The sequence below is a fragment of the Mustelus asterias genome, chromosome 3 (genome assembly GCF_964213995.1).
Source record: "Mustelus asterias chromosome 3, sMusAst1.hap1.1, whole genome shotgun sequence".
Lineage (NCBI taxonomy): Eukaryota > Metazoa > Chordata > Chondrichthyes > Carcharhiniformes > Triakidae > Mustelus > Mustelus asterias.
Genome location: NC_135803.1, coordinates 50,399,788 through 50,426,872, shown reverse-complemented (window position 1 = coordinate 50,426,872; position 27,085 = coordinate 50,399,788). Strand labels below are relative to the sequence as shown.

The window sequence follows — 27,085 nt, the reverse complement described above, 5'->3', positions numbered from 1 at the left end:
AAGAAGTGTCATCATTTCATAGCCAGTTCAGAAGACTATAGTCATTGACAGCAACGCTACTCTGAAATGCGGAGCATGATCAATAAAATAACATTTAAAATGAATGTACAATATTTTGAAAATGCACGGAATGAGGTGATTTTGGACAATATCTAGTCTGAACTAACTGCCCATCTTGTGTCATAAATCGGGACCTGATGATTATTCCACAGCTTTGGTTAAAAGAAAATCTGATTCAGCCTAAATCAGTATATGCTTTCACTCTTTTTGTGCTGTCCAATTTGCTGTTGTCTTTCTCTTTGATCAGTGTAATTGATCATAAAATCCTATAGCGTTAATTTACTGAGCTAAGGAATGAAACCCAATTGTAATTATATTTCATCTTTAAATATTCAGATACATTTTGGTGAGGAGACACAGTATAGTAAAACGGGACAGCTTTAAAAGGGGTGCGAGGACCTGCAGGTGTTGTACATACATCTTTGAAGGTGACAGGATGCCTTAGCAAAAGCAGTTAATACAGTTAATGGAATCCTGGGTTATATAAAAATAGGGGCACAGCTATCCGGGAAGTTATACAAAACCTATGGAAAATACTAATTCGACCCCACCTGGAATGTTGAGTCCAATTCCAGGTATCGCACTTCAGGAAGGATGTGAAGGCTTTGATGAGGGAAGGGAGAAATTTATCAAAACGGCTTCAGGGATGTGGTATTACCATCATCTTGGATAAACTGGGGGAAGCTGGAGCTATCCTTGGAGCAGAGAAGGTTAAGAGGAGATTTGATTTGAAAGGCTTTTAAAATCATGAAAGGTTTAGTTAGAGTGGCTCGGGTCACTGTCTGTGTGGAGTTTGCACATTCTCCTCGTGTCTGTGTGGGTTTCCTCCGGGTGCTCCGGTTTCCTCCCACAGTCCAAAGATGTGCGGGTTAGGTTGATTGGCCAGGTTAAAAATTGCCCCTTAGAGTCCTGGGATGCGTAGGTTAGAGGGATTAGCGGGTAAATATGTGGGGGTAGGGCCTGGGTGGGATTGTGGTCGGTGCAGACTCGATGGGCCGAATGGCCTCCTTCTGCACTGTAGGGTTTCTATGAGATTCTTCTATGAGCAAATGAAGGCAAACTGTTTCCACAAGTTAATGATCAGAGAGGACACAGATTTAAACTGATTGGCAACAGAACCCAAGGAGACAGGAGGAAATGTTTATTTTTCTATGCAATGTGTGGCTAGGATTTGGAATGCACAGCTTGAGTGGTGGATATAGAGGCAGTTGTCACCTTCGAAAAGGAATTTGATAAATACTTGAAGGAGAAGTAATGTCGGATTATTGGGGAAAGAACAAGGGAGTGAGACATGCATGATTGCTGTTCAAAGGGCTGCACGGTGGCACAGTGGTTAGCACTGCTGCTTCACAGCGCCAGGGACCCAGGTTCAATTCTGGCCTCGGGTCACTGTCTGTGTAGAGTTTGCACATTGTCCCCGTGTCTGCATGGGTTTCTTCTGGGTGCTCTGGTTTCCTCCCACAGTCCAAAGATGTGTGGGTTAGGTAGATTGGCCATGCTAAATTGCCCCTTAGTGTCAGGGGGACTGGCTAAGGTAAATGCATGGGGTTATGGGGATAGGGTCTGGGTGGGATTGTGGTCAGTGCAGACTCGATGGGCCGAATGGCCTCCTCCTGCATTGTAGGATTCTATGAAAGAGCCAGCATTAAGTCAATGGGCTGAATCACCTTTTATGCTGTATTATCTATAATGATACACAGTGTGGGAGGGGGTCAGTGTTGTGTCAAATAATGAGTTTGATATATGTTTGCAGCTAAAAATCGGTAGACCTTTTCACTACTTTTTAACAATCCATTCATTCTATGTTTTGCTATCACCCCCCTTATGTATGGCTATTTTTTTGTAACTGAATAGATGACCCGACAGCCAACTCTTTTTCACATTGGAATCAGTGTTGTGCAGGAGTAATAAAACTTCAGTTTCTGACCAGGAGAGGTCACTGCTGCATTTCATTAACAACAGATCCAGCAGTATGTTGCTTCCCTCTATCAGAACGTCTGCTTTTGAAGAAATGTTAATCTTTCAATTTTAAAACAAAGCCAAATGGCCTCTATTACATCCAGCTGTGCTGGTCAAGTGTGCCTCCTTCCATTCCAATTCAACAATACGAACAATTAACTGTGCAGTGGCAGCCATAAAACTGTTAACCTTTTACCGGAGTATGGTAACAAGCTATGATCGATGCCCGAGTTGATACGAAGCAGCAGGTTATGCACGGAGTACACAATTTACACCATAGTCAAGTAAATAGATCCCGATTTCCACACACTTAGGAGTCTAAGATTGTTTTAGCCTAAGCAAACAAACTGACAGGGGAAGTCACTGTGAATTATCTTGTGAATATAGCACCAGTGAACAAGGAATGAAAACTGGGAAAGGAGCTCAGAACACAAATTTATTGGTGTAGACCGCACTCGTACCAAAGTAATTAAACTGTATGATATCCCAGTCATGCCCTCAAGCAATGCCAGTCACATTAACGACAGCATTCTAGTTTAACAACCGTCAAAATGGTTAGGATAGAACCACTTTTGGATGGATGCATTCCATATCGGGATTCTGGGGGGGTTCTCCCCAGAGTACAAGTAGATTTTACTCAAAAATGTGACTTTCCTTTTGTAGGAAGTCTGCTTTAACTGTGAGAAACACCAAATCATCATGGGGGTGATTTGCTACTGCAGCCTGCCTGTTTCCTGCCTGCAAAATGGGCAGCTGGCAATGGAAAAATCAGAACCGTGAGCAACTGAGCCAGCAATCTGAAGGCCACTTCAAAGGGAAAAGGCCTTCACAGATTTGAGAGGTATTTTTGTTAGGCCGGGAAGAAGCAGGAATACTCTTCTTGGCCCCAGGAAAGTGCGGCAGCCTGTGGCCGGACAAAGGGTAGATCTCTCCCCAAACACTCCTCCTCTCTCTGTTACTGCCCACTTCCAGCTCCACTCACCCACGTACATGCAGGACTTCCTCCCCCCACCCCAGTGTGGTGAGCTGCCTAGAGCACTTAGTGAGTATTTGGTCAGTTCAAGCAAATCTTCCAGTTAAAATAATGAGAGTGATGACTTCAAGTGGCCAGCAATGCTACTCTATCGCTTCACCTTCATTTTAGTCAGATGCTGAAAGTTCCCCACTGAGTTCTAAGGCTCGGTGTAAAAGAAGAATGTGACAAAGAATTGACTAAAATTACACAGCTTATAATTACATATAGTAAAGGTAAAGCCGCCATTGTCCCAGGTGATCATTAAACTTGAGGATCACCACAATTTAAGCGAGGGGCAAGGTTGAGAAGGAGGGGCCTTCATGAAAAGGTTCAGCCGGCACAGGAATTGAACCCACGTTGTTGACGTTGCTCTGCATCAGGAACCAGCTGTCCAGCCAACTGAGCTAACAAACCCTCATAATTATATATACACACAACATCATGCCCTTGTTGGAGTTGTTCAGAAATACACCAAATATGAAATGGAGAAAACTTACCGTCACCATTTTTAAAGATGAGTCCCACTGGCTCTCCTCCTGACATTTTATTGTTGTAGAGTATCCAAAGAGGCTTCATTTTGGAGTCCATATATTTGCATTTGTCTACACTATGATAATCAAGGGGGAACAAATCAATACCAAAAGCATATTGCAAAAACATCAGATCACTTAAAGCTATACCTAATGCCATCAAAAGTTAGATTAAAGGAAGAAAAATAAGAAGAATTTAAAGTTTTGCATAGCTGGAAAAGATAAAAAAACCCTACTCCCAAATGATTACAGATTAGCTGCTACTGAGCCGGAATGGCACAAAGTTATACTTTGCCAGTAAATATCTGCTGGTGATAAAAGTGATCTCTATTCTATCCCAACAAAGTGCGTCAAGTCCCTCACTGTAGCAGTAGTAACTCCAGTGTGATGCAAGTGCCCATTTGCTGCCCAGACTGTGGTCAGATGATTAAAAACGGTTTACAAACTTGCAGCCTTTTGGTCTGTATGGTTCAGCCCCACAACAGATAATGCCTGACACAGCAAGTCATTGTGGAGCTCAATTAGTAATATCCCACACAAATACTAAAACAGGATCATCTATTGCACAAGTTGACGTACATTTTTGCATTCATGACCAGTTTATCTGTGAGAGTTAATGGATCTCTTTCAGTCTGCATCAAGTTTACAAGCTCATGACATTCTAGTTAGGTCAATGTGCATTTGGAACAATTTTAAATACCAATTTTTTTCCGAGACCTTTTTTATTTCATAGAAAATAAGCAGACTTACTTCAGCTCTGAAAGGATTACACTGGGATTCAGTGGTGACTGGATGTTAGAGAGTGCTTCTTTATACACAGGCTGTTTTAAGCAGGTATGAATCACATCCTTCATTTTATGTTTTGCAACCTTCAGAGAGCTGAGTTTCACTAGATTATTGATTGCTTTCATTTTACTCAGGGCATCCATCTGTAATCAGAAAAACAATGTTCTGTCCCTTGCCATACAAAGAATCTCTCCAGTGTGATATTAGCCACCAACAGGTGGATAATATAGTCATCTGAAATTTGTCTGCTGTTATAACAGTAGCATTAACATGTCTATTTCAAATCTTGGTTAAAATAGTTCCTTAGCTGCATTTTAACAATATTATTACAGAGGGCATACAGTGCAATTTTACACAAGTGGACAATACATAGATTCAGGCTCCCATAATACCACCTTTGATGTCACATGCTGGAGGGAAACTCTGACTGTAACCACACAGGTTCTAGGTGTTCGATACTAAAATAAAAGCACATCTGTATCTAAGGGCAAAATATAATGTCTAATCCTACTTATTTCAGACTAAGCTCAGAGTGTCCATTCCTCTCATCAGTCTCCTCAGCTTTCCAAATTTTCTTTTTATACTCCAAGCCTCTTTTTAAAAATAAATTCAGAAGATTAAAAACTTAAATGGCAAAGTTGTCAGTGTACTGTATCACGCTCTCAACCTTTCAACTGGACAATTTCTGACTCTGTTCTAATGTGAAAGTCTCAAAATTAATGGAGTCAATTTGACTTGGAGGGGATGAGGCCACATCAGCAGCTGCTGGGAGGAAGAGTGCAACAAGAGCAATGACTGTATAACCTGAATGCTGAAGCTCAAAATATAATTAGCTCAAGAGTACAGTTCAGCTTGTGTTGATTATCATGCTGTGATTCTCTTACCCTCTGCCCGCACCATCCCACCCTCACTCCCCGATCAAAAGTTACTTTACTGCATTAATGGCAGGTTCCAAAAGTTACCACAATCCGAGCCACATGTCCTGGCAGCCTTTACATATACTCTCTTCCTACTTCATTGATCCAGATGGTAGAGTACAGTGCATTTGACCACAAGTTTATCTGGAAGCATACGTCTTGACAATATGCAACTAAAATATGGAGGAAAATATTTTAGTAGCCAAGTGTGTTCCTGTCAAATACCCTCTTGAATTGAACTTTTTTTTTTAAAAAGGTCGTAATCTCAGAGATGCCGCATAACTATTCTAATGTAATATGTTTCCAGACAGAGAGAACTTCACTCTTTAAATCTTATAACAGACTAACATTGATTTTCATCAGCTGCCTTCCCACAGACAAAGTTTCAATACAAAATTAAATGCAACAGTCCACTTCAAATGCAGAGTGCTATTCATCTGGTTTTTCATACGAAATAGGATGGATTCCAATATTTTAGTCTCCCAACTCTCTCCTCCCCTGCTCACCGAGCCCCCAACCCCACCCGCTTGTGAAGGCGATGTTCGTGTTGTGTTGCAGCACGTGTCCAGGCAGCATGTGAAAGCAGGAAATTTACCTTTGAGGATATCAGTCAGATCCAGATCTCACTTGATGCCACTGTATTGGAAAAGTGATCAGGAATGGCAAATCTCTCTTTGGTTAGTGAACTGTAAAATGCCACTCGAAAGGGACAATATTGTGTCTGCGTTCGCTGGGAGCGCAAATGGCCATATGGGTGCAAAATCTTGTGAGAATTGGGAAACGAGATTCTCGCTGGCAAGATCTTGTTTTCGGATTTGAGCTGAAATAGCTCAAATAGTTGGGAAGAGTGTTAGACTGAAGATCTAAAGGTCACTGGTTCAATCCCAGGTTTTGGCGCGAGTCCACATGTTGGCTTTCTTTGCTATCTAATAATTGGCACTGCATTTTTGGGCCTCCTTCTGCACTGTAGTGATTCTATGATTTTCCTCGGCAATCCTATCCTCATTCCAATAAATCATAAATTAATTATAATTAAAGGCTTCTCCACAATATATCTACCCCTCACTGAATAATCATACCTCGCCAACACGGCACATCAGCTATTTAAAAACTTGAAGCAGTCAAGCAGTCACCCTGAGGGGATGCAAAGGGAAATATAGCTTCCGGAGTGAAAGGATCATGCCCGGAATGTCCTGACGCTTGGGGGGGAGTCCCCCCTGTTCACGAGCGAGAGGTGGGGAGTTTATTTCTAAGGCAGATTGTGGCGCCATGTATTTCTGTGGAGCTGGCATTTGTGCACACAGAGTGCCAGAAAATCTGGAGGGAAAACTTGGTTGCGATGCTGGAGAGCTACACACTGGTGTTCTTACCGAAATTGACACTCTGACAACTAATGGAAGATTCTGCCCTTGAGCAAAAGCACCGAATTAGGCACCATGACCTCAGATTAGACTATTATGTGACAAATAATATGTTGAAATAGCAGCCCTTCTTAGATGAAGAAAAGCATCCCCTATGGAATTATGAGGAAGCACAAGCTGAAAATGAGATCTGCAGCTATTTTAACTCTCCTCCATCAGTTGGAAAGGAGTGGGGAAGCCATTAGAATGAAGAGATTCCATTTCCCACTCTATCCCTGCCAATCTATGATTTTAAGGCCATTGGTTTTGGGTATGGGTTAGGCTTCTAATGCACTCCAGGGAGAGTGAATGGGGAGTGAGCAGGAGGTGCCTGGATTTCTGCTCCAATGATGCCAGTTGAAAATGCTCACCTATTAAAAATCACACGATGAGAACGACTATTTCTATAAGGTACTAAGGGCTGCTTCAAATCATGGTTTTAGAACAGACAGGATAAGAGGAGAAAACCAAAGGAGAGTTTTTAATTTTCCCTGTTGCACCACTGATTTACAGTTGGTCTCAATTAAAAACTGTACGTGCCCCACAATGACACTTTTATAAACAACCCCACTGACAATCACTCAAATAATGGACAGTTGCCAAAGAGAAACAGTACACAATTCACGGTGTTTGCTTAACGAAAAAAAAAAAGTGACTTTTCTTATTTTCATTTCTAACCTGTGTGAAAACATTTGGCAGAGCCTGGACTCAGTGGGGAGCCTCGTAAGGCTGCCCAATCCCTGAACCCAAATGCTTCTCAACGAGTGCTGCACTGGCAAAGATAACGTACTGACTAATCCCAAAGCATTTTTCAGCACAATACAAAATCCACAGTTGTGTTGACCTTGCATCATAGGCACCAAGAGTGCATGCATTCATCCCAATAGGAGACCACTCAGAAATAACTTCTGGATTGTTCTGCCGACAACAGCTTCACAGTGAGTACACTACCCTACGTGATTCCCAGAATGAAGGCAAAACCTAGTATATAGCAGGAACAACCAGGTATTAAGAGATAGAAGGGCTAAATAGTAGTAGTGTAGTGGAATAAGAGGACATTGAAACAATGAGTACAAAAGACAATTAGCTGGAGAAAACGACTGAAGACTACAGTGAGATAATAGTTCAGTCAGGTTGCACTATCAAAAAGTAGATAGTTGGGCTCGGGTTAAATTAACAAGTTGTTAATTTTGAGATACACAGCTCCAATATAATATTTAAATAACTAACTTGCCCCCTGCAGATTATTCCCATCCCAATCCCACTTCCGATAAAACTGGAAGCGGTAGGTTGGAAGCAGATTTTAGATTTTTAATCCAAAATCAGCCGGTTTTTTTTTAGGTTAAAATTTCTGCTTTAGAGCCAAAATTATCATAAGCAGCCAGAATTTTGTTCAACATGCCTCAAAATAGAGAGAAAACAAGGCAAGGTGAAAATGAATAAGATTTAAGATAATTGGCAAAAGAACCGAGGGTGACACGAGGAAAAACATTTTTAGGCAGCAAGTGATAAGGATCTGGAATGCACGATCTGAGAGTGTGCTGGAGGCAGATTCAATTGTAACTTTCAAAAGAGAATTGGATCATTATCTGAAGAGGAAATATTTGCTGGGCTACAGAGCATAGGTGGAGGAGAGGCACTGTGTTAAATGCTCTCGCAGAGAGCCAGCACAGACACCATGAGCTGAAAGGCCTCTTTGTGCTATAGCCATTCTACAATTCTATAAATGGAACTGCTTAATTTGGGGTATAAAAGTACTCACATTCACCAGCATAACATCTGCTTAACAAGTACAATGCACGTTGTATTAAGAAGTGATCTAGCATGGCTTCACAACCCCAGTGGCCTCAATGAGGAGTTTCAGCAGGTAGACACCAGTGTTACTTTGAGCAACCCACAGGTACCAATGCTGCCCTATGACCATTCATCAAGTCTAACAGTGAAGAAACACAGAAAGAAGTTCATTCGTCACCAGATTGTTATGTGAAGATTGTGCATAACTGGCATAAACCCAGAGGGATTGACAACAGAGTACGCGAGGTTTAAGGGTCAGATTCTGATGCCTAACATTGGTTATGGCAGTAACAAGAAAACCAAACACATGCTGTCCTCGGGATTCAAACAATTCCTGGTCCACAATGTCAAGGAACTGGAAATCCTGATATGCACCAAAACTTATTGTGCAGTGACTGCTCACAGGGTCCCCTCCAAAACCCGCAAGACAATTTTAATCTTACAATCAGGATCACCAATCCCAACGCCAGATTACGCAGTGAAGACAATGTGTGAAGTGTCCTGAGAGTGACCTCTCTTCAATAAAAAAAAAGTTTCAAATACAGAAAAAAAAATCATTCTAGAAACAAACTGGGCTATATATTCAAGCCAAAAAAAGTCTTGGAATGAGGCTGTAAATGGTAAATAGTGTCACAAACAATGAATCATAAAAGAGGGTAGAAAGAAAAAGTAAGAGGTGTCACACTTCACTCTAAACTTCCAGGCAAAATGCAAAGTTTAAGCACGTTATTCCATCACCTTCCCCTCTCCAAATTGTAAGTAACCATTTTATCTAATGTAATCCTCCTCACTTCTTTGCCACTTAAAACACATCAACACTTAATTGAATCAGATAGGAAAATTACAGTTGAAATCTAGAGCACTTACCATCACAACATGTTCGCATGGGAGAGAGTACATTACAGAAATACCTGTGGCTTGGCAACCCTCATATAAATTAATATGCAAATATTTAAAATGTGTGCAAGGAGCTCACATGATGGCCACAGTGAGTAAAAACACTGCGCAGTGCAATGATAATGCCAGGTTCAATTCCCAGTATATGTCCAGCAACCTAATCTCAGTTAGGCAGCAACTGAAGTATTACAATTGGCCTCAGTACTATCATGGATTAAGGAACTGGCTAAAGCTAATCACTGGCAAGCAAATTCTAGAAGTGTTCCATATTTTTTTAAGGCGGCACGGTAGCACAGAGGTTAGTACTGCTGCCTCACAGGGCCAGCGACCCGGGTTTGATTCCCAGCTTGGATCACTGTCTCTGTGGAGTTTGCACGTTCTCCCCGTGTTTGTGTGGGTTTCCTCCGGGTGCTCCGGTTTCCTCTCATATTCTGAAAGACATGTTAGTTAGGTGCATTGACCCGAACAGGTGCCAGACTGTGGCAACTAAGGGAATTTCACAGTAACTTTATTGCAGTGATAATGTAAGCCTTACTTGTGACTAATAAATAAACTTTTTTACTTTAAAGCGACGCTTGCTGTGAACTGTATTGAGTCTAGTGGTCCTGCATGGTTCAATAACGTGCTGAGGCTTCCACTGAAAGAATGATTAATCTGGAGGTAAATGAGAGTATTACTGAGAGAGGCAAGGGAGAAAATTGCTGGGGCTTTGAGAGAAATCTTTGTATCCTCACTGGCTACAGGGGAGGTCACAGTAAGAAATTTAACAACACCAGGTTAAAGTCCAACAGGTTTATTTGGTAGCAAAAGCCACACAAGCTTTCGGAGCTCCAAGCCCCTTCTTCAGGTGAGACTTGCACGCACCTGAAGAAGGGGCTTGGAGCTCCGAAAGCTTGTGTGGCTTTTGCTACCAAATAAACCTGTTGGACTTTAACCTGGTGTTGTTAAACTTCTTACTGTGTTTACCCCAGTCCAACGCCGGCATCTCCACATCATGAGTACAGGGGAGGTCCCAGAGGATTGAAGAAGAGCCAATGTTGTTCCTTTGTTTAAGAAGGGTAGCAAGAATAATCCAGGTAATTACAGGCCGGTGAGCCTTACATCAGTGGTAGGGAAATTATTGGAGAGGATTCTTCGAGACAGGATTTATTCCCACTTGGAAATAAATGGACATATTAGTGAGAGGCAACATGGTTTTGTGAGGGGGAGGTCGTGTCTCACGAACTTGATCGAGTTTTTCGAGGAAGTGACGAAGATGATTGATGAGGGTAGGGCAGTAGATGTTGTCTACATGGACTTCAGTAAGGCCTTTGACAAGGTCCCTTGTGGCAGACTGGTGCAGAAGGTGAAGTTGCATGGGATCAGAGGTGAGCTCGCATGGTGGGTACAAAACTGGCTCGGTCAAAGAAGACAGAGGGTAGCAGTGGAAGGGTGTGTTTCTGAATGGAGGGCTGTGACAAGTGGTGTTCCTCAGGGATCAGTGCTGGGACCTTTGCTATTTGTAATATATATATTGTATATATATATATATATAAATAAATGATTCGGAGGAAAATGTAACTGGATTGATTAGTAAGTTTGCGGACGACACAAAAGTTGGTGGATTTGCGGATAACGATGAGAACCATCAGAGGATACAGCAGGATATAGATCAGTTGGAGACTTGGGCAGAGAGATGGCAGATGGAGTTTAATCCGCACAAATGTGAGATAATGCATTTGGGAAGGTCTAATACAGATAGGAAATATACAGTAAATGGCAGAATCCTTAAGAGTATTGATAGGCAACGGGTGTACAGGTACACAGGTCACTGAATGTGGCAATGCAGGTGGAGAAGATAGTCAAGAAGGCATACAGTATGCCTGCCTTCATTGGTCGGGGTATTGAGTTTAAAAATTGGCAGTCATGTTGCAGCTTTATAGAATCTTAGTTAGGCCGCACTTAGAATATAGTGTTCAATTCTGGTCGCCACACCACCAGAACGACGTGGAGGCTTTGGTGAGGGTACAGAAAAGATTTACCAGGATGTTGCCTGGTATGGAGGGCATTGGCTATGAGGAGAGGTTGGAGAAACTTAGTCTGTTCTCACTGGAGCGACGGAGGTTGAGGGGAGACCTGATAGAAGTCTACAAGATTATGAGAGGCATGGACAGAGTGGATAGTCAGAAGCATTTCCCCCAGGGTCGAAGAGTCAATTACTAGGGGGCATAGGTTTAAGGCGCGAGGGGCAAGGTTTAAAGGAGATGTACGAGGCAGATATTTTACACAGAGAGTAATGGGTGCCTGGAACTCGTTGCCAGGGGGAGGTAGTGGAAGCGGATACGGTAGTGACTTTTAAGGGGCATCTTGACAAGTACATGAATAGGATGGGAATAGAGGGATATGGTCCCTGGAAGAGTAGGGGGTTTTAGTTAAGTCGGGCAGCATGGTCAGTGCAGACTTGGAGGGCCAAAGTGCCTGTTGCTGTAACTTCCTTTGTTCTTTAAACTGTAACTAAGCTACTTTCCTCCCACAGTCCACAAATGAGCAGGTTAGGTGGATTGGCATACTAAATTTCCCCTTCGCGTCAGGGGGACTAGCTAGGGTAAGTGCATGGGATTATGGGGATAGGGCCTGGGTGGGATTGTGGTCGGTAGCCTCCTTCTGCACTGTGGGATTCTAGGATTCGATCCTCAAATGCATGGACTTGGCACACATCCACAAATCAGCTCATTTTAACGGTAGTGAGTTTACACAAAATTTAACTTACTTACATTAGTACACCACCTCCACTTCAAGGCAAATTTTCTGCCAGATTTCAAAGAGATTGCCTGCATGCACAAACCATCTTGCAAACATTATTGAAGGTGAAATCCAGTTTTTAAAAAAGGCTCTCTTTTTTCAACTTCAACAGGTTTAATTCAAACAGGGATTTTATTTCCCCTCTACTCCCAAGTGTTTTGCCTTACACATTCTTGCTGGGCTAAACAGGATGGCATAGGTTTGCCTCTGGGAGAATTCACTCATTTTCTCACTCTTCATCCCTAAACCTGAAGTGCATAGTCATGTTGCCTGTATCTACTAGGTTGGTTCAATAGAGAAAGGTCCTATCTTTTGCTCTCACTAGTGCCAGACGGGAAGTAATTGGACAGGATGATGGCATGTTGGAACTCTGCCACCTCCTTACCTCCAGAATTAGTTTTGGGCAAGAGGTCCATGGTCAAACTCTTCCTGCCCTGGAAAGTACTTTTAGTGGTCAATTAATGACAGTTTAAGGGCCTCATCACACTACTGCTGTTACTAACCCAGCTGCAGGTGGACCCATAATCGTGCACAAGATGCAAAACTGTACGGCCAGTTTGTCAGCTCCGGAGGGTAGGGGGTAAGGAGAGGGGGTCCCCAATCAGAGGCACTCTGATCGAGCAACAGGGCATCAGGAAGAGGGGGCACAGAGCCATCACGCTGCCCTTGCTGCTTATCCCCTTGCAAACATTCCTCCATTCTCCCCTTCCCATCTCACTACATAGGCCTGGGTTGCTCCATGGTCCTGGGACTCCAGTGCCTCTCCATTCAGCAGCAATCATGGACTTTCCAATGACACTACTGAGCACAAGAGCTGTTAGCCCTCACTAGACAGCACTTCTGCCTCTAGAGTCTTGCAGAGGAAGGCCTGCTGCCAGTCTCATCACTGCCTGATTAGCGTGGAGTCCAGCAGGCCTTCCCGAAAAGAGGCAGTGCTGGTCTCCCACCAGCTCTCCAGCAGCCGGGCAAGACCAGGGACACCTCAACAAGTTCCACACAGAGGCTCTTACACACTGATGTTGAATTACAGTCTTCCATGAGAAAAAGTTATGTTAATTTAAAAGTCATGTTTAAAAGTTAACGGCTTGAACAGGATATGTGAGAAAGGGACAAGAGATCATCGAGGGACAGGAATACCTTTCAGTTAAGAGTTTTAATTCTATGTAGGTCCATCCATAACCAAAAGACAGAAGTGGGTTGTTGTCAGGACTTACAACCTTTGCCGTACCCAGTGCACTTAACTGTTCTTCAAATCACGTGGAGTGAATCAAAATGGCTGAAGATTGGCATCTATGTGGAATGCCCTGCCTGCAACAGTAGTGGACTCGCCAACATTAAGGGCATTTAAATGGTCATTGGATAAACATATGGATGATATTGGAATAGTGTAGGTTAGATGGGCTTTAGATTGGTTTCACAGGTCGGCACAGTGGTTCGCATTGTTGCCTCACAGTGTCAGGGAACTGGGTTCAATTCCGGCCTTGGGTGACTGTGTGGAGTTTGCATGTTCTCCCAGTGTCTGCGTGAGTTTCCTTCGGGTGCTCCGTTTTCCTCCCACAGTTCAAAAAAGGTGGATTGGCCATGCTAAATTGCCCCTTAGTGTCCCAAGGTGTGCAGGTTAGGGGATTAGCGGGATAAATACTTGGGGTTATGGGATAGGGTCTGGCTGTGATTCTCTGAGAATCAATGGGCCAAATGGCCTGCTTCTGCACTGTAAGGATTCGATGATGCCAAGAAATTAAGACAATTACATTTTATATGGAAATGGATCAACTTACAATTTATATATGCTTGTATTCAGCTTTTGATTAGCTCCTACATTTGATCGATAGAGGCATATTTTCTCATTGCGTATGAGGATATGACTGTGCTGATTTTAATTACAAGGTCAAAATAGGAGGAGCTTTTACCATGGGGAGAATATGCAAACTCCACATAGACAGTCACCAGAGGCCAGAATTGAACCTGGGTCCCTGGCACTGAGGCAGCAGCGCTAGGCACTGTGCCACCCCACAGCACGGTGGCACAGAAAATAGATTTTTTTTTAAAAAAAGTCTCAATTCTAGGAAGTGACAAGCACTTTGGGGAAAAAAGTCCTCCTGGATAAATTCCTTCAGATACAGCTGTAACAGACAGGATATTGTGAAAACTATGTTTGGTTCAAGAATGTTGACAGTAGAAATCTACCAGGTCAACCAGCTGTTAAAACCAACGCTGGTCTGTATTTCCACCAGGCCAGGAGTTGGAGAAACACATCCAATAAGGAAAAGATGGAATCTATCCCGCACAAACAGGAATTTTGTTAAAGTATTTGCGCTTAGGATTTCTTCCGTGTTTACACAATTGGGGATTTTTCAACTGTTGAAAGCAGAGTTCACTGAAGGTAACTTTCATTGACTCAAATCTTAATTGTGAAGCCAAATCTTGCAAAAGCCTTACGGTATGGATTATATTCCACACGTTCCTTATTTTCATATTCCATGGATATGTAACCAGATCAATTATGATGGATAATTGTTCAGCTTTGAGTTAAGCAGACATGTAATCATTTGAAAATTGGATTCCTCTGCACTTTGTTCCTTATTTTAATAGATATTATGTGAAACATTAAGAGTTTTTTTTAAATTGGATCCTTTAAACACTAAATTTTAACCTTCACCTGATGAGGGTCTCAGAGTTTACACACATTTCTCTAAACTTTCACCCATAATAGGGTGTCATGCCATCACATTTACTTTAATTTGGAAAAATCTCCCCCACCCCTACCCCAAAAAAAGGGTGCAATTTTCCCAAGATCTTGCTGTTGGTGCTTATTGCGAAACCCATTGATGTTAATGGTTGTGGAAAATTATAGCCAGTCCACCTGCAATTTTCTAATGAACTACCTACTCCACGTGGAGAGTCCCGAAACATTTTTGTGGTTTGAATCTGAAGCAATTCCATCCATTTTTGTTTTTGGGAGGTACATGTAACTAATGGGGTTGAGAGGCAGACTGAGAAAACACATCTCCATCCAACCCCTTTCCCTTCCCTGACAGCATGGCTCTGTCCCCTGGTTTTATCCACTTAATTAATTATTCCTGCTGGTGCATCAACATTTAAAACCTTTGATGCCAGACATGAGTTTTCATAGTCAAAACTCATCTGCTGAGACAAAGGGTCCTGCAATGTTCCTTTCCATTTTTAGTGGTTGGAGCATTTAAACTCTGGGGTGGGAGTGATGAGGCATGACCTCCAGCTTGTGAAATCATTAATATTGCCTTGTGGAACTGCAAAGTTAGTCTGCCATTTTACCATCTAACTAGTAGCATCACAGGCAAGGAGCTGGCTGCATCAACACTGCTCTTACTAAAAATGTTATACCATCACCTAAAAGATCGATTTATCTCAGCATGCCTATCTCATCATGTGATGTCAACATCACCAGCGAGTTAACCAGCATTGGTTTTCAACCTGCTGACCTCTGTGAAAGTGTACTTCATTTGACTTTGATTCTGGGCTCTGGAACCCACAAGAAACAATGGGTGGAATTTTCCGGCCGCGCTGGTCTAAAAGCTGGAAATTCCCATCCGACTGTCAATGGGATTTCACATTGTTCGCAACCCGCTGGCTAAAATTCCAGTGGCGGACGGGATGGGAGAATTCTGACCAATATTTCTTTTCTCTGTGCTCTCGGCACTTCAATCTTTCTTTTCTCTATCCCTCTTTTACTGTATCAATGCCAAGGAGGCAAAGTTGTGACTCTCCTCCCATCTTTTGCGTGTGTGTAAATAACCTTTCACATTCATCCTATTTTTAAAAATTCATTTGTGGGACATGGGCATCGCTGACTGGCCAGCATTTATTGCCCATCCCTAGTTGCCCGAGGGCAGTTGAGAGTCAACCACATTGCTGTGGCTCTGGAGTCACATGTAGGCCAGACCAGGTAAGGAAGGCAGATTTCCTTCCCTAAAGGACATTAGTGAACCAGATAGGTTTTTCCGACAATTGTTTCATGGTCAGCAGATCCTTAATTCCAGTTTTTAAAAAAAAATTGAATTCAAATTCCACCATCTGCCATGGTGGAATTTGAACCTGGATCCCTAGAAAATTAGCTGAGTTTCTGGATTCATAGTCAAGCGATTACACCACTAGATTATCGTCTCCCCATAAGAGAGTTTGTTCTGGAGTTATTAATAGAAAATTGGATCATCCCAAAACCGAGGGGTTGGGAAATATGCCATGGCTTAAAGAGGGGTGGGGGCGGGGAACAAATTAAAAGCACTTTGTTTATGGCGAGAAGAGAGAGGAGAAATTAGTGCCGTTTAAATTAACCACCCTCTTGTATGCATTGTTAACCCGATTCCCAATCATTTACTGAATTAATATTTCTGATACCTGCTTGGAAAGCTCTTTGATATGGGTGATACTTCCTCGACAGTATGACTCCAGAATCAACCCAAATTGCAGTGAAGTAGCAGGTAGATGCATTTCAGACCTGGAAACAACAGGAAGATATATCATTACAAACAAGACTCAATGTCCATTTTAGGTTTACACGTGCTTAGGCCACATCCCATCCTCTCACTTCATGTGACGCCCTCAGTGTCTGACAGTTGCTAATCCTGGTTCTCCATACATTTCTACACCATGATCTCACAAGAGGGCAAGGAGAAAAAGCAAGTCCCAAGAGGTAGAGGGACAGATAGTACATGTGATCACCATTATTGAACAGAATGTTCCCCGACGGTAGGGGTGTCCAGAACCAGGGGTCACAACCTGAGGATACAGGGTAGACTGTTTAGGATGGTGGTGAGAAATTTCTTCACCCAGGGAGTGGTCAGCCTGTGGAATATGCTACCACAGGAAGTAGTTGAGGCCAAAACATTGTATGTTTTCAAGAAGCAGTTAGATATAGCACTTGTGGAGAAGGGGATCAAAAAATAGCCAACTGAGGTAACTGGCTCCACATAACTCATTACAAGCAATAGAGTTTCCTTAAAATGAAGATGAGCTCACATCTCATCTTCAAGTCAGTATGAGGGAGATTTCCACAATGCACATACTCTATATATTTAAAACCTATTCAGAAAGAAAAATTTCACAATTTCGCTTCACTTGAGCCCAGTGAAAATCTTCCTCTATCGAGGTTTCATTTCATTTTGTCAGTCAATATAGCATGTGTATACATTGTTTCCAATCTGGATAAACCCCACAATACAATAAACCAACACAGATTTTGAAAGCTCTGAACATGAATCTACAATGTCCTCATTATCCATGTGGTTTGCCAATTATTGAGCAGTATTTTAGGAGCTGTCCTATTTTTGACTATGTATCATTCCTTACATTTCCTCTACCCTTTGTCTTCAATTCTCTCCATCCATACTGGACACAAATTTAATACTCTTACACCACAGTACTTCACAAAAATGTTTCCACGTTGAAGCATATGCAATAAAATTGGCTTCAACCACAATGTAATAATTAATCATTCAGAAGCAACATCTAGGTCAAAGCTCGGATAGCCAGGTGGTGAAGGATAGAATATTGGAGTCTAGTCTTTACTCATTTACAAACTTGCATTTACAGAGACATAAACATTGCATTCTATACACCTCTAACTGCACAATATTCCTTTTTCAGCTTACAGCACCTCTTTCGAAATCACAAAATCCAAACAGGAAAATTTAGCAACCATGAAATAAATGCAAATAGGACCAAGTTGCCTGGGCTAGCCAAGGGTTGGATTGTCAGGGGTTATCTCTGGCATACAACACAGCAAGCAATTGTCATCTATTCAAAAGGCAATTGAACCATTATGGCAATGTTAAAAAAGGACTGAATGTTCAAAGTTTGGACAATGATTTCATGCACACATTTTTTTGCAAATTTCTACACTTACTACGTGTTGCGTAATTTGCGGCTCCGGTACTGCAACTGTGCTTGATAAGCCAAAGAAGCACAAAGTAAAATGCTGGTTTCTGAGTGATGACTTGTCTGTCTCAACAAACTACATGCCATGTTCATGGTACAGAGATAAAACTAGGACATTGATCATAAGCCAAGTCTTAGCAAATTTCATCTGCATTTGTCAAGTTTCAATTATACATGCAATTCATTTGATCCAACTTGCCTGAGATGCCAAAACAAGAAGTGACCTATCCTTCTGTTGGCTTGCGCTCGCTCCAAAAGAAATCTGGAAAGGGCACAGTCAAAGTATGGCTCATATTTCAGCACTTGCACCAGCTGTAGGAGATACTGAGAAAGTTCTTCATCACTAGCAGAGAAAATACATTGGCAGTGTAAATAAAAACGTTTGTCCAAGTGCTTGTCTTTTTCATCTGATCCAGATGCTTTCTAGTTTTAATTCTTTAAAACACTACAACTGTTTCAATATGGTTTTTTTCAAAGCCAATTAGGATTTAAAAATGAGATGCCACTTGAAAAACATTGCATCATATGTGTTTAATACAAGTCCAGTGTTTAAAATGCTTAATTAAAAATCAGCAGAAAGGTACATCGAAACAAATTAAAATAGTTGTGTTCTGTATTTTCTGGGTGTTAAACTCAAGTTAGAATCATATAATCCATGCAGTGCAAGAGGAGGCCATTCGACCCATCGAGTCTGTACTGACTCTCCGACAGAGCATCTAACCCAGACCTATCCCCATAACCCCACATATTTACCCTGCTAATTCCCCTAACCAATACATCTTGGAACACTGAGGGACAATTTAGCATGACCAATTAACATAACTTGCACATCTTTGGACTGTGGTTGCCTCCATTTCACATTGCAGTGAAACTCCTTTGGGTGCCAAATCAATAGAACTTGGGGGTGAGATCGGGTTTCAATAAATTTAAAGCAAAGTTTTCAACTGAAAAATATTGTACGAACAGAGGTCTTCCTGCTGGTGTCCTGTCAATATAACTCTCAGGCAACAATACACATTTCATTATTTTTCTACACCAACATCTACATAACCATATCTTTAGAGCATTGTATCAGACACACCTCATTTCTTTCAAGCATCTCACAGCATACTCCCGCACATATTGGTCTGGGTAGTTGAAGTCCAGCAATTCTAATGCCTCTGTAGGCGCGAGTTTGATCCATATTTGGAGTAAAGCTTGGAGCTGTGCCAAAAGATCAGAGGTCAAGTCAGAAAACCATCAATACAAAAACACTTCATACAATACGTTAAAAATTCTGACAGATTGGCTAAGAAACTAAAGAGTTGGCCAAGAAACTAAAAAGTAAACAAAACTATAAAAATAGTGGCGTAAATTTGGTCAGATAAGTAAAAAGGGTTAACATTTCGGCAGAGACGTTTCACTTTTAGATGGCAATAGCCATGTGTTTTTTTTGCCCCCAGTTTTAGCTATCCCTTCTTCCAATTTAAAAATATTGGATGACATACGTGGCTAATTTAAATGGTCACTTTCCAGTTGAGGAGGAGGTTCAAATTCTTGATTGGAGCTGTGCTGGCTGGCAGTAGCCTACATGATTTGAATGTGTAGTTGGGAGGAGCAGGTTTGGTTTGTGTTGGCAGTCCCTTTAAGAACCCTCAGTTAGGCTGCAAAGTAGACCTGCTTTCCCCGGAATGCAGGTGGCGCTAGCTACCTCAGGGCAAACCAAGATTGCAGATGTGGCTTCAAATGGGGGTTATAGGCTCTTTCCATACGTAAATAAAAAGCCTGATGCCCGTCTCAGGAGAGGACTTTTGAAAACAAATATCTCTTTCTTTCCCTCCCATTTCAATTCCACATTTCCAGCAGGTTGCTTGTGCGAGATGTGCGCCACATCTCCCTAGTGACTACCCTTCAGAAGTAATTAGCTGCATTTCACTTCAGGATGTGTTGTGTTTGTAAAGGTGTTATACAAGTGCCAGTTCTTTCTTCCTTTAACAGGCCAAACGTAAAACTCTCCCAAGGTTCAGATGTACTCCAAGCACTGACAGCACATTTTGTGGCTTCTGCACAAACAGAGAATCTATTGAAAAGCAGCCTCTTCCCCATTTACAAATTCCATTTGGATGGCTCCCAAATGCAGCTCTGTGCAGGGGTGGTCTATTATATCATTGGAAAGATTAAAATCTAATTTTGCTTTTCTGTTATAACCAGGGTACAACACTGAAACACAATGTGTTTCGCTGTCAGTGAAATTAAGTGTGCGTGTGTGTATTATATAGATAGCTGATCTCATCAGCCCTGTATAGAAAGTAACCACTTCACAGACCAGTGTGCAGATCCTTACACGCTGTATGCAATATGTACACTAATTTTTTCCAAATACATTCCAAATTGAATAGGAGTCTGCAAGTCGAGACTGTGCGATTTAATCTCTTGCTCTCTATTAATGACAGAAGAAGGCAAACTGATCTGTTATCGTACCATTTTAATTAGACGACAAGCTTCGTTTTTACAAGTTGCAGCTGAGACTTTCTCTCACACAGACTGACATAAATGAGTTAAGTGAATGAATTGAACAAACAGATATCGTTCCAAGGTTAAAACAAATAGTCATCAACTGCCACACAATTATCTTGTACAAATAGGTTAGCCAGCCTGGCTCTTAGCTATCCCACTGAAATGTCCATCTTTGAGAAATATTTCTCCACATGAAAGTACTGTAATTATACAAGCAGAAAATCAATATACCTGTACTACAACACAAAACAAAAGCGACTGGGGGATCATGTTAAGAGTTGCAAGACAGCCTGCTCCTGTTGTTGATCTAACAGTATGGACCCTTCCTCCTTAGCCTAGACTTGCAGGGATTTCTTTCTTAAGCCACTTATATTACTGCAGTACTCAATATCTTGCACTCAGGAAGTAGGTCTTGCAATCCAAATACACTTAATCCTTATTATGTTTTCAAGATTTTGAGTACAGTAGCCATTTGACCATAAAGATATATGGATAGGGACAGACTGGGGGGTTGGGGGGGGGGGGGGGTAAGAGATAGATGATGAGATCCAAATTAACTGAGGAAGATTAAAGCTTCAAGGTAAAGTTAAAAAATAACGATTTATGAATGGCAGCTGAATCCAGAGATCAGAATATGCATCTGTAATCACTCCTCATTTATTTATAATGTACAAGCTGGAATTTCATAGCAGATATTTAAATATTTTCTATTGACAGAGTCTAGAAAAGGTTACACGAGACAAATTCCATTTTGGAATAGTGGGATACACCACTATTAAATTTACTTTAGATCAGGGATGACAAACACAGAGTTTAAGTTTTAAAGAATCGTTGGGAGGTTTTGAATTTTTACATGTTTCTTCGATACATGAGTCATATCAAGACGACAAAAAAATTTTAACATTTGTTTCTCTTCCATATTCTCGTGTTTAAACTTTGCGCGGAATTTTCTGCACCCTCGCAGTGTGTTCCGCAGTGGTGGAGGTTCTGGCTGCGGTGGGATCTTCTGGTCCCACTGCTGTCAACAAGGTTTCCCGTTCTATGCACCCTCCAACCAGAAAACCTGTGGTGGGGGTTTATTATCGACGGCAGATCCCACCGGCGGGAACAGCCAGGAAGTTCTGGCTTCTGTGTTTAAAAAGGACAATACGGCTGGACTGATAAAGTGCTGACTACATGATGGTAATTCTGGAAGTTTCTGAGCAGTGTAAAAATGGGCAACGGCTAACTCAAACTCCAAGAATATGACACTACCTGTATTGTATAAAACATTCCAGCCAAGCCAAAGAAAGGACTAGTAGGCAAGACATCTGCACTAACCACTTCTGGACAAAGGCAGAGCTATTTGTGACTCCTCATCTCCAACATTGTGCTAGTGGTTTCACAGTTGCCTGCTCAAAATTCACTGGGTTTGAACAAGGGCCCTGAAAGGACACAACTGGTTGAATGGCTTGGCCCAAAACCACCTTGTCACATGAGCAAGACTGGAGCTGTTTGAATTGCTTTAATTATACAGCATCTGGATTCTGCCTTCAGTTGTGGTTTAACCTCAGAAGAGAAAACTGGACAACAGGCTAGCCTCCTGCCCCTGATCTCCATTTCTCTCAAAGTCAGCTCTCCAGAAAGAATCCTGTGCTTTCCCTACAGAGTGCACTAATTCCCAGAACACCGGAATACATGGCGGCATCTTCGACCTTTATTCCTGGGATAAAGACCAGGAATTCTGCCCGTCAAAGCCATTTGAACAAGCCTCCATTGGACACTGACTTACTGGACTTCTAGTCACAAGATACCCTGGGCGGCACGGTGGCACAGTGGTTAGCACTGCTGTCTCACAGCGCCAGGGATCCGGGGTCGATTCCCGGCTTGGGTCACTGTCTGTGTGGAGTTTGCACCTTCTCCTCGTATCTGTGTGGGTTTCCTCCGGGTACTCTGGTTTCCTCCCACAGTTTGAAAGACGTGCTGGTTAGGTGCATTGACCCGAACAGGCGACGGAGTGTGGCAACTGAGGGAATTTCACAGTAACTTCATTGCAGTGTTAATGTAAGCCTTGTGACAAATAAATAAACTTTACTCAATTTTTTAAAAAGTTATTTGTAATTTGCAAGCTGCTTTCCCTTTCTTTCTCTGCTTTTCTGCCTAGAATGCTTGGTTTTGAATGTGTTAATAAATTAGAAATTAAAAACTATCACTGTCACAGGCAGATTTAGAGGAACAGTGATAAAAAGTCAATTTACCTCACAAACAGCAAATCCAGAAGTAATATGTATTGATCACTGTTCACTTAGCAAAATAAAGAGTCGGTTATATATATTAGAAACTTCAGTATTAAACAAACTTTAAAAAATATATATCATATAAAGCAGTGCAATTTTTAACATGATGGTAAAACTTCACTTCATGTAACTATAAATTCGTTTGCCAGGACGGAGAGGCACTTCATTGTAATTATGAACTTAGTTTACTTTTAAAAACAATTGCATCTTAGCAACAAGAAAATCCCCTAGTTGTCACACTCCGGCACCTGTTCGGGTACACTGAGGGACAATTTAGCATGGCCAATGCACCTAACCAGCATGCTTTTCGGACTGTGGGAGGAAACCACAGCACCCGGAGGAAACCCATGCAGAAACGGGGGGAACGTGCAGACTCTGTAGAGACAGTGACCCAAGCCAGGAATCGAACCCAAGTCCCTGGCGCTGTGAGGCAGCAGTGCTAACCACTATGCCACCATGCCGTCCAGCAAATGCTGACCTTGCCAGCAACACCTACATGCCATGGAAGAATTTTCAGAATTCCTAATGCAGAATCTGGGGGAGGAGGTGGTGGTTGGGGGGGGGGGGGATGGGGAGAACACCTGTTTGGGATGCTACGTTGTAAAGGATAGGGAGTGGGGGAAGCAAAATAGCACTCCACTAACAGAAGACTGTCAGTCATTCAGCAGCCCTGCAAAGTGATGCCACAGCCCTCTAAAGGCAGAATCAAACGTCACAGAAATCACAGAAACCCTACAGTGCAGAAAGAGGCCATTTTGGCCCATCGAGTCTGCACCGACCACAATCCCATCCAGGCCCTACCCCCATACCCCTACATATTTACCCACTAATCCCTCAAACCTGCGCATCTCAGGACACTAAGGGGCAATTTTAGCATGGCCAATCAACCTAACCCGCACATCTTTGGACTGTGGGAGGAAACAGGAGCACCCGGAGGAAACCCACGCAGACACGAGGAGAATGTGCAAACTCCACACAGACAGTGACCCAAGCCGGGAATCGAACCCAGGTCCATGTGAGCAATGCTCACATCTGAAATCAAACTTTGAACTGATCCAACAGTGCAGCGTCAAAGCTGATTGCTACTCAACGCGCATGTTCTCAAGAAGGAAATTCAGATATCAAACACAGTCACTCCCATTTCTGACATTCCTATTAAAAATAATTACAACTGAAACAATGCCTTCAGTTTATTTTCTAGTTCAGTGTGCAATTAGGACAAAAATGTAATTCCTCAGTCTGAAAATTCACCCCTGGATCATTCATACAAGTTCAGGAGAAACCAGGCCTGTAAAAACAGCCAGAGAAATTCCAAAAATACTGGGTAGTTTGTTTATATTTCTCTGGTCATTCTTTTCAGATGGGAAGCACAAGCCAATGAACACAGCGACCAGGGTGGGTACCTGGCAATGACAATCACAGGTCAAAAGGTCAACAGGAGGGGTGTTTTGACAGCAGGCCAGTGTATATTACGGCATCTGGATCAAATTTGTCACTTTAGAACTGCTACACGTTCTCCCAAGTCAGGATTTTTCAAAATCGAGAACTCAGCAACATTTGATGGTGTAGAGAGTAAGAGATTAAAATTAAATGTTCAAAGAGAGCTACTTGCTTACTATTGTCTTTGCGACACATGGCTTGGGATGTTCATTTTAACATTACAATACACAAGAGGTGAATACGCAAAGAAGATTAATGTAAAAACTGGGGTTCACATAGTTATACACGGTGGCACAGTGGTTAGCACGGCTGCCTCAGTGCCAGGGACTTGGATTCAATTCCCTGCTTGGGTCACTGCCTGTGCGGAGTTTGCACGTTCTCCCCGTATGTTTTCTCCGGGTGCTCCGGTTTTCTCCCACAGTCCCAAAGATGTGCTGGTTAGGTACATTGACCGTGCTAAATTCTCTCTGTGTACCCAACAGGCATCGGAGTGTGGCGACTAGGGAATTTTCACAGTAACTTCATTGCAGTGTTAATGCAAGACTACTTGTGACACTAATAAATAAACTTAAACTTAGAACTTATGAAATGAACTGCAGCAGTTCACGTTCTGTTGCATCCTCACACTGATGCTTCATGTAAGATCATAGTACTGATGAACTGAAGCAGTTTCTCCAGAGAAGAGCTAACTAATGGATTGCATTTAATATATAAACACAATGAGGTGGTAGAAACGTTCTTATTTTCTTAGCTAATTACTCGCAGTTATGCTTTGCGCTATGTTTCCGTGTTTGAGCTGCACAACCCACCCCGGTCGGAGTCCCCACCTACTGAGTGATTCTTCTCCTCTACCCGAGAGATTGCACGTAGGTTACCTAATCTGCTACGGCTAGCTCCTTATCTGGGAGTTTAATGAAAGTCTGCTGCTGGTAGGTGAAACTGGAGATTATTATCCACTATTTCAGTCTTTCCTTGTTCCCTTGCCCTCCCAAGGTATTAAACAGAGCCTCTCTTGATTATTCCCAAAGCAGAGGATTGAAAAATCATCTCTTCATGTTGCTAAAACAGCAAGGACACTTACTGCAAACTCAAGCTAACTTTGGATAAAATACAGCTCATTGAATTAAGACCTTTTGAGCAGTCCATTTCTCGGTAAAACAGTTGACAAAAGTCAAAGAGTGTATTTTACGCACCCCTGCACAGCCCACACCCCTACCCCTGCGGTGAGTTTAGGGGCAGGAAGGACATTTAATCAGGCAGAATGGTGGGGCAGGTGGGGGTGCTGCCCCATCCTGCCTCCACCCTCCAATCCACTGCAGGAAGGCTCATGGACAACTTTCTTGCCCTGCCACCATTTGAGGCCTTTACATGAGTAACTAATGGCCAATTAAGGGCCATTTCCTTGGTATTGGTATTAACACAGTGGCGGGCAGGGAACATGACATGCAAACCTATGGAGGTTATTTGTGATTTTCCCATGTCGCTTGGTTACAGACACTCAGCGCCTGATCGAGGGAGACAGGATTTTGAAGGGGTGGGGTCATGATGAGAGCCACTTACCTGCTCTTGCTGCCAATACCTCTGAACACCCTCTCCCATGACACCTATCCCACAAATCCTTCTCTCAAATCACTTACTTCAAGTCTGGATTGCTGTGTGATTTTTGGGTCTTCTGTTAGTGTACTTCTTGCAGCAGCCACCACCTCCTTGGTGGCGCTGCTGAACAAAAGAGCTGGCAGGTCTTCCCAGTACCCACACCCCCACCCAGGGTTTTGTGACAGACCTGCCAGGTCTGGAACTGGTCAGCTGTCAAATCAGCTCTGGGGTAGAGGGTATACTTGAACACACAGGCACTGCGATTATTATTTTTAAAACCTGGGCAATCTTGCTAATCTTGAGCTCAAAGTTAAAAATTGAAACCTTTGAATATTATGTGAATGATCTCCAGCCACTTGCCATATTTAAAGCCTGTGAGTAGGCAACAAAATCATTGGTGGAACTTGACAGAGCATGTGCAGCGCAAGCTCCACCCACTCACGCCTAAAACAAGTGTAGGACTCCAACCTGCACATTTCTACAGTACAAGTGTCAAACCCCTTGGGTGGAATTTTCCCCAAAATCGCAGAGAGTGATGGATCAGGCGAAAAAGCAATATGAAACTGACTGGTTTCACAAGCTGCTTTTCCTCACTAGATCAAGCAACACACTGCAATTTCAAAGTGCTGGCGAGGATCACACAGCCAGCTGGGGGGGGGGGTGGGGCTTAAACCCGCAGGCAAAGCCAGGATTCAGAGATCTTAAAGCAAAGTTAAAGACCCCCCTCCCTTCACCCACACGGACGTCAGGACCTTCCTTTCCCCCCGCGCCCCCCCCCCCCAACAAACAGCGTAAACACCCCCAAACCTTGCACACAGAAAGGTGACCGCCCTAGTCCCTCCCAACTGAAAGATAAGGGCATTCCCCCCCTGTCCCAACTGAAAGATGAGGCAGGGTAACCCAACTGTCACACATCCGCCAGCATAGTCCCTCCATAGTCTCCACCACTCCCAATGCAAGCACCATTTCCCCCCCCCGAATCATCCAGGTTGGCACTTCCAGGTTGCTAAGAGGCAGTGCCAGGGCACAGTCTTGCCACTTCCCTCAGCACCCAGGAGTTATACTCACCTCTAAGCCCCTAACAGTCATCACGACTGGGTTTCATTTTCAAGAACCAGCAGTGATTCCTGCCAGCATGACATCAGGCTAATGACCCTGGAAGCAACGGTGTTAAGCCGTATGATGATTTTCCAATCTATTTAATTTCATGGAAATCAGGTCC

The 27,085-nt window shown here is 42.7% G+C and overlaps 1 protein-coding gene and 1 non-coding gene across 2 annotated transcripts in view; one reads left to right on the top strand and one right to left on the bottom strand.

The window, feature by feature from the left end:
* The window catches only part of pik3cb (phosphatidylinositol-4,5-bisphosphate 3-kinase, catalytic subunit beta), a 191,660-nt gene that overhangs the window by 31,236 nt on the left and 133,339 nt on the right, over nt 1–27,085 (bottom strand). Inside the window, exons 13-17 of the mRNA XM_078208702.1 lie at nt 19,137–19,258; nt 18,255–18,398; nt 16,517–16,616; nt 4,315–4,493; nt 3,532–3,641 (exon numbers count right to left, since the gene is read on the bottom strand). Coding sequence (XP_078064828.1) covers nt 3,532–3,641; nt 4,315–4,493; nt 16,517–16,616; nt 18,255–18,398; nt 19,137–19,258 — 655 coding nt within the window. The remainder of the gene's footprint in view (nt 1–3,531; nt 3,642–4,314; nt 4,494–16,516; nt 16,617–18,254; nt 18,399–19,136; nt 19,259–27,085) is intronic.
* Nucleotides 6,087–6,164, top strand: trnaf-gaa (transfer RNA phenylalanine (anticodon GAA)). Its single transcript has one exon. It is a non-coding gene; the product is annotated as a tRNA-Phe (tRNA).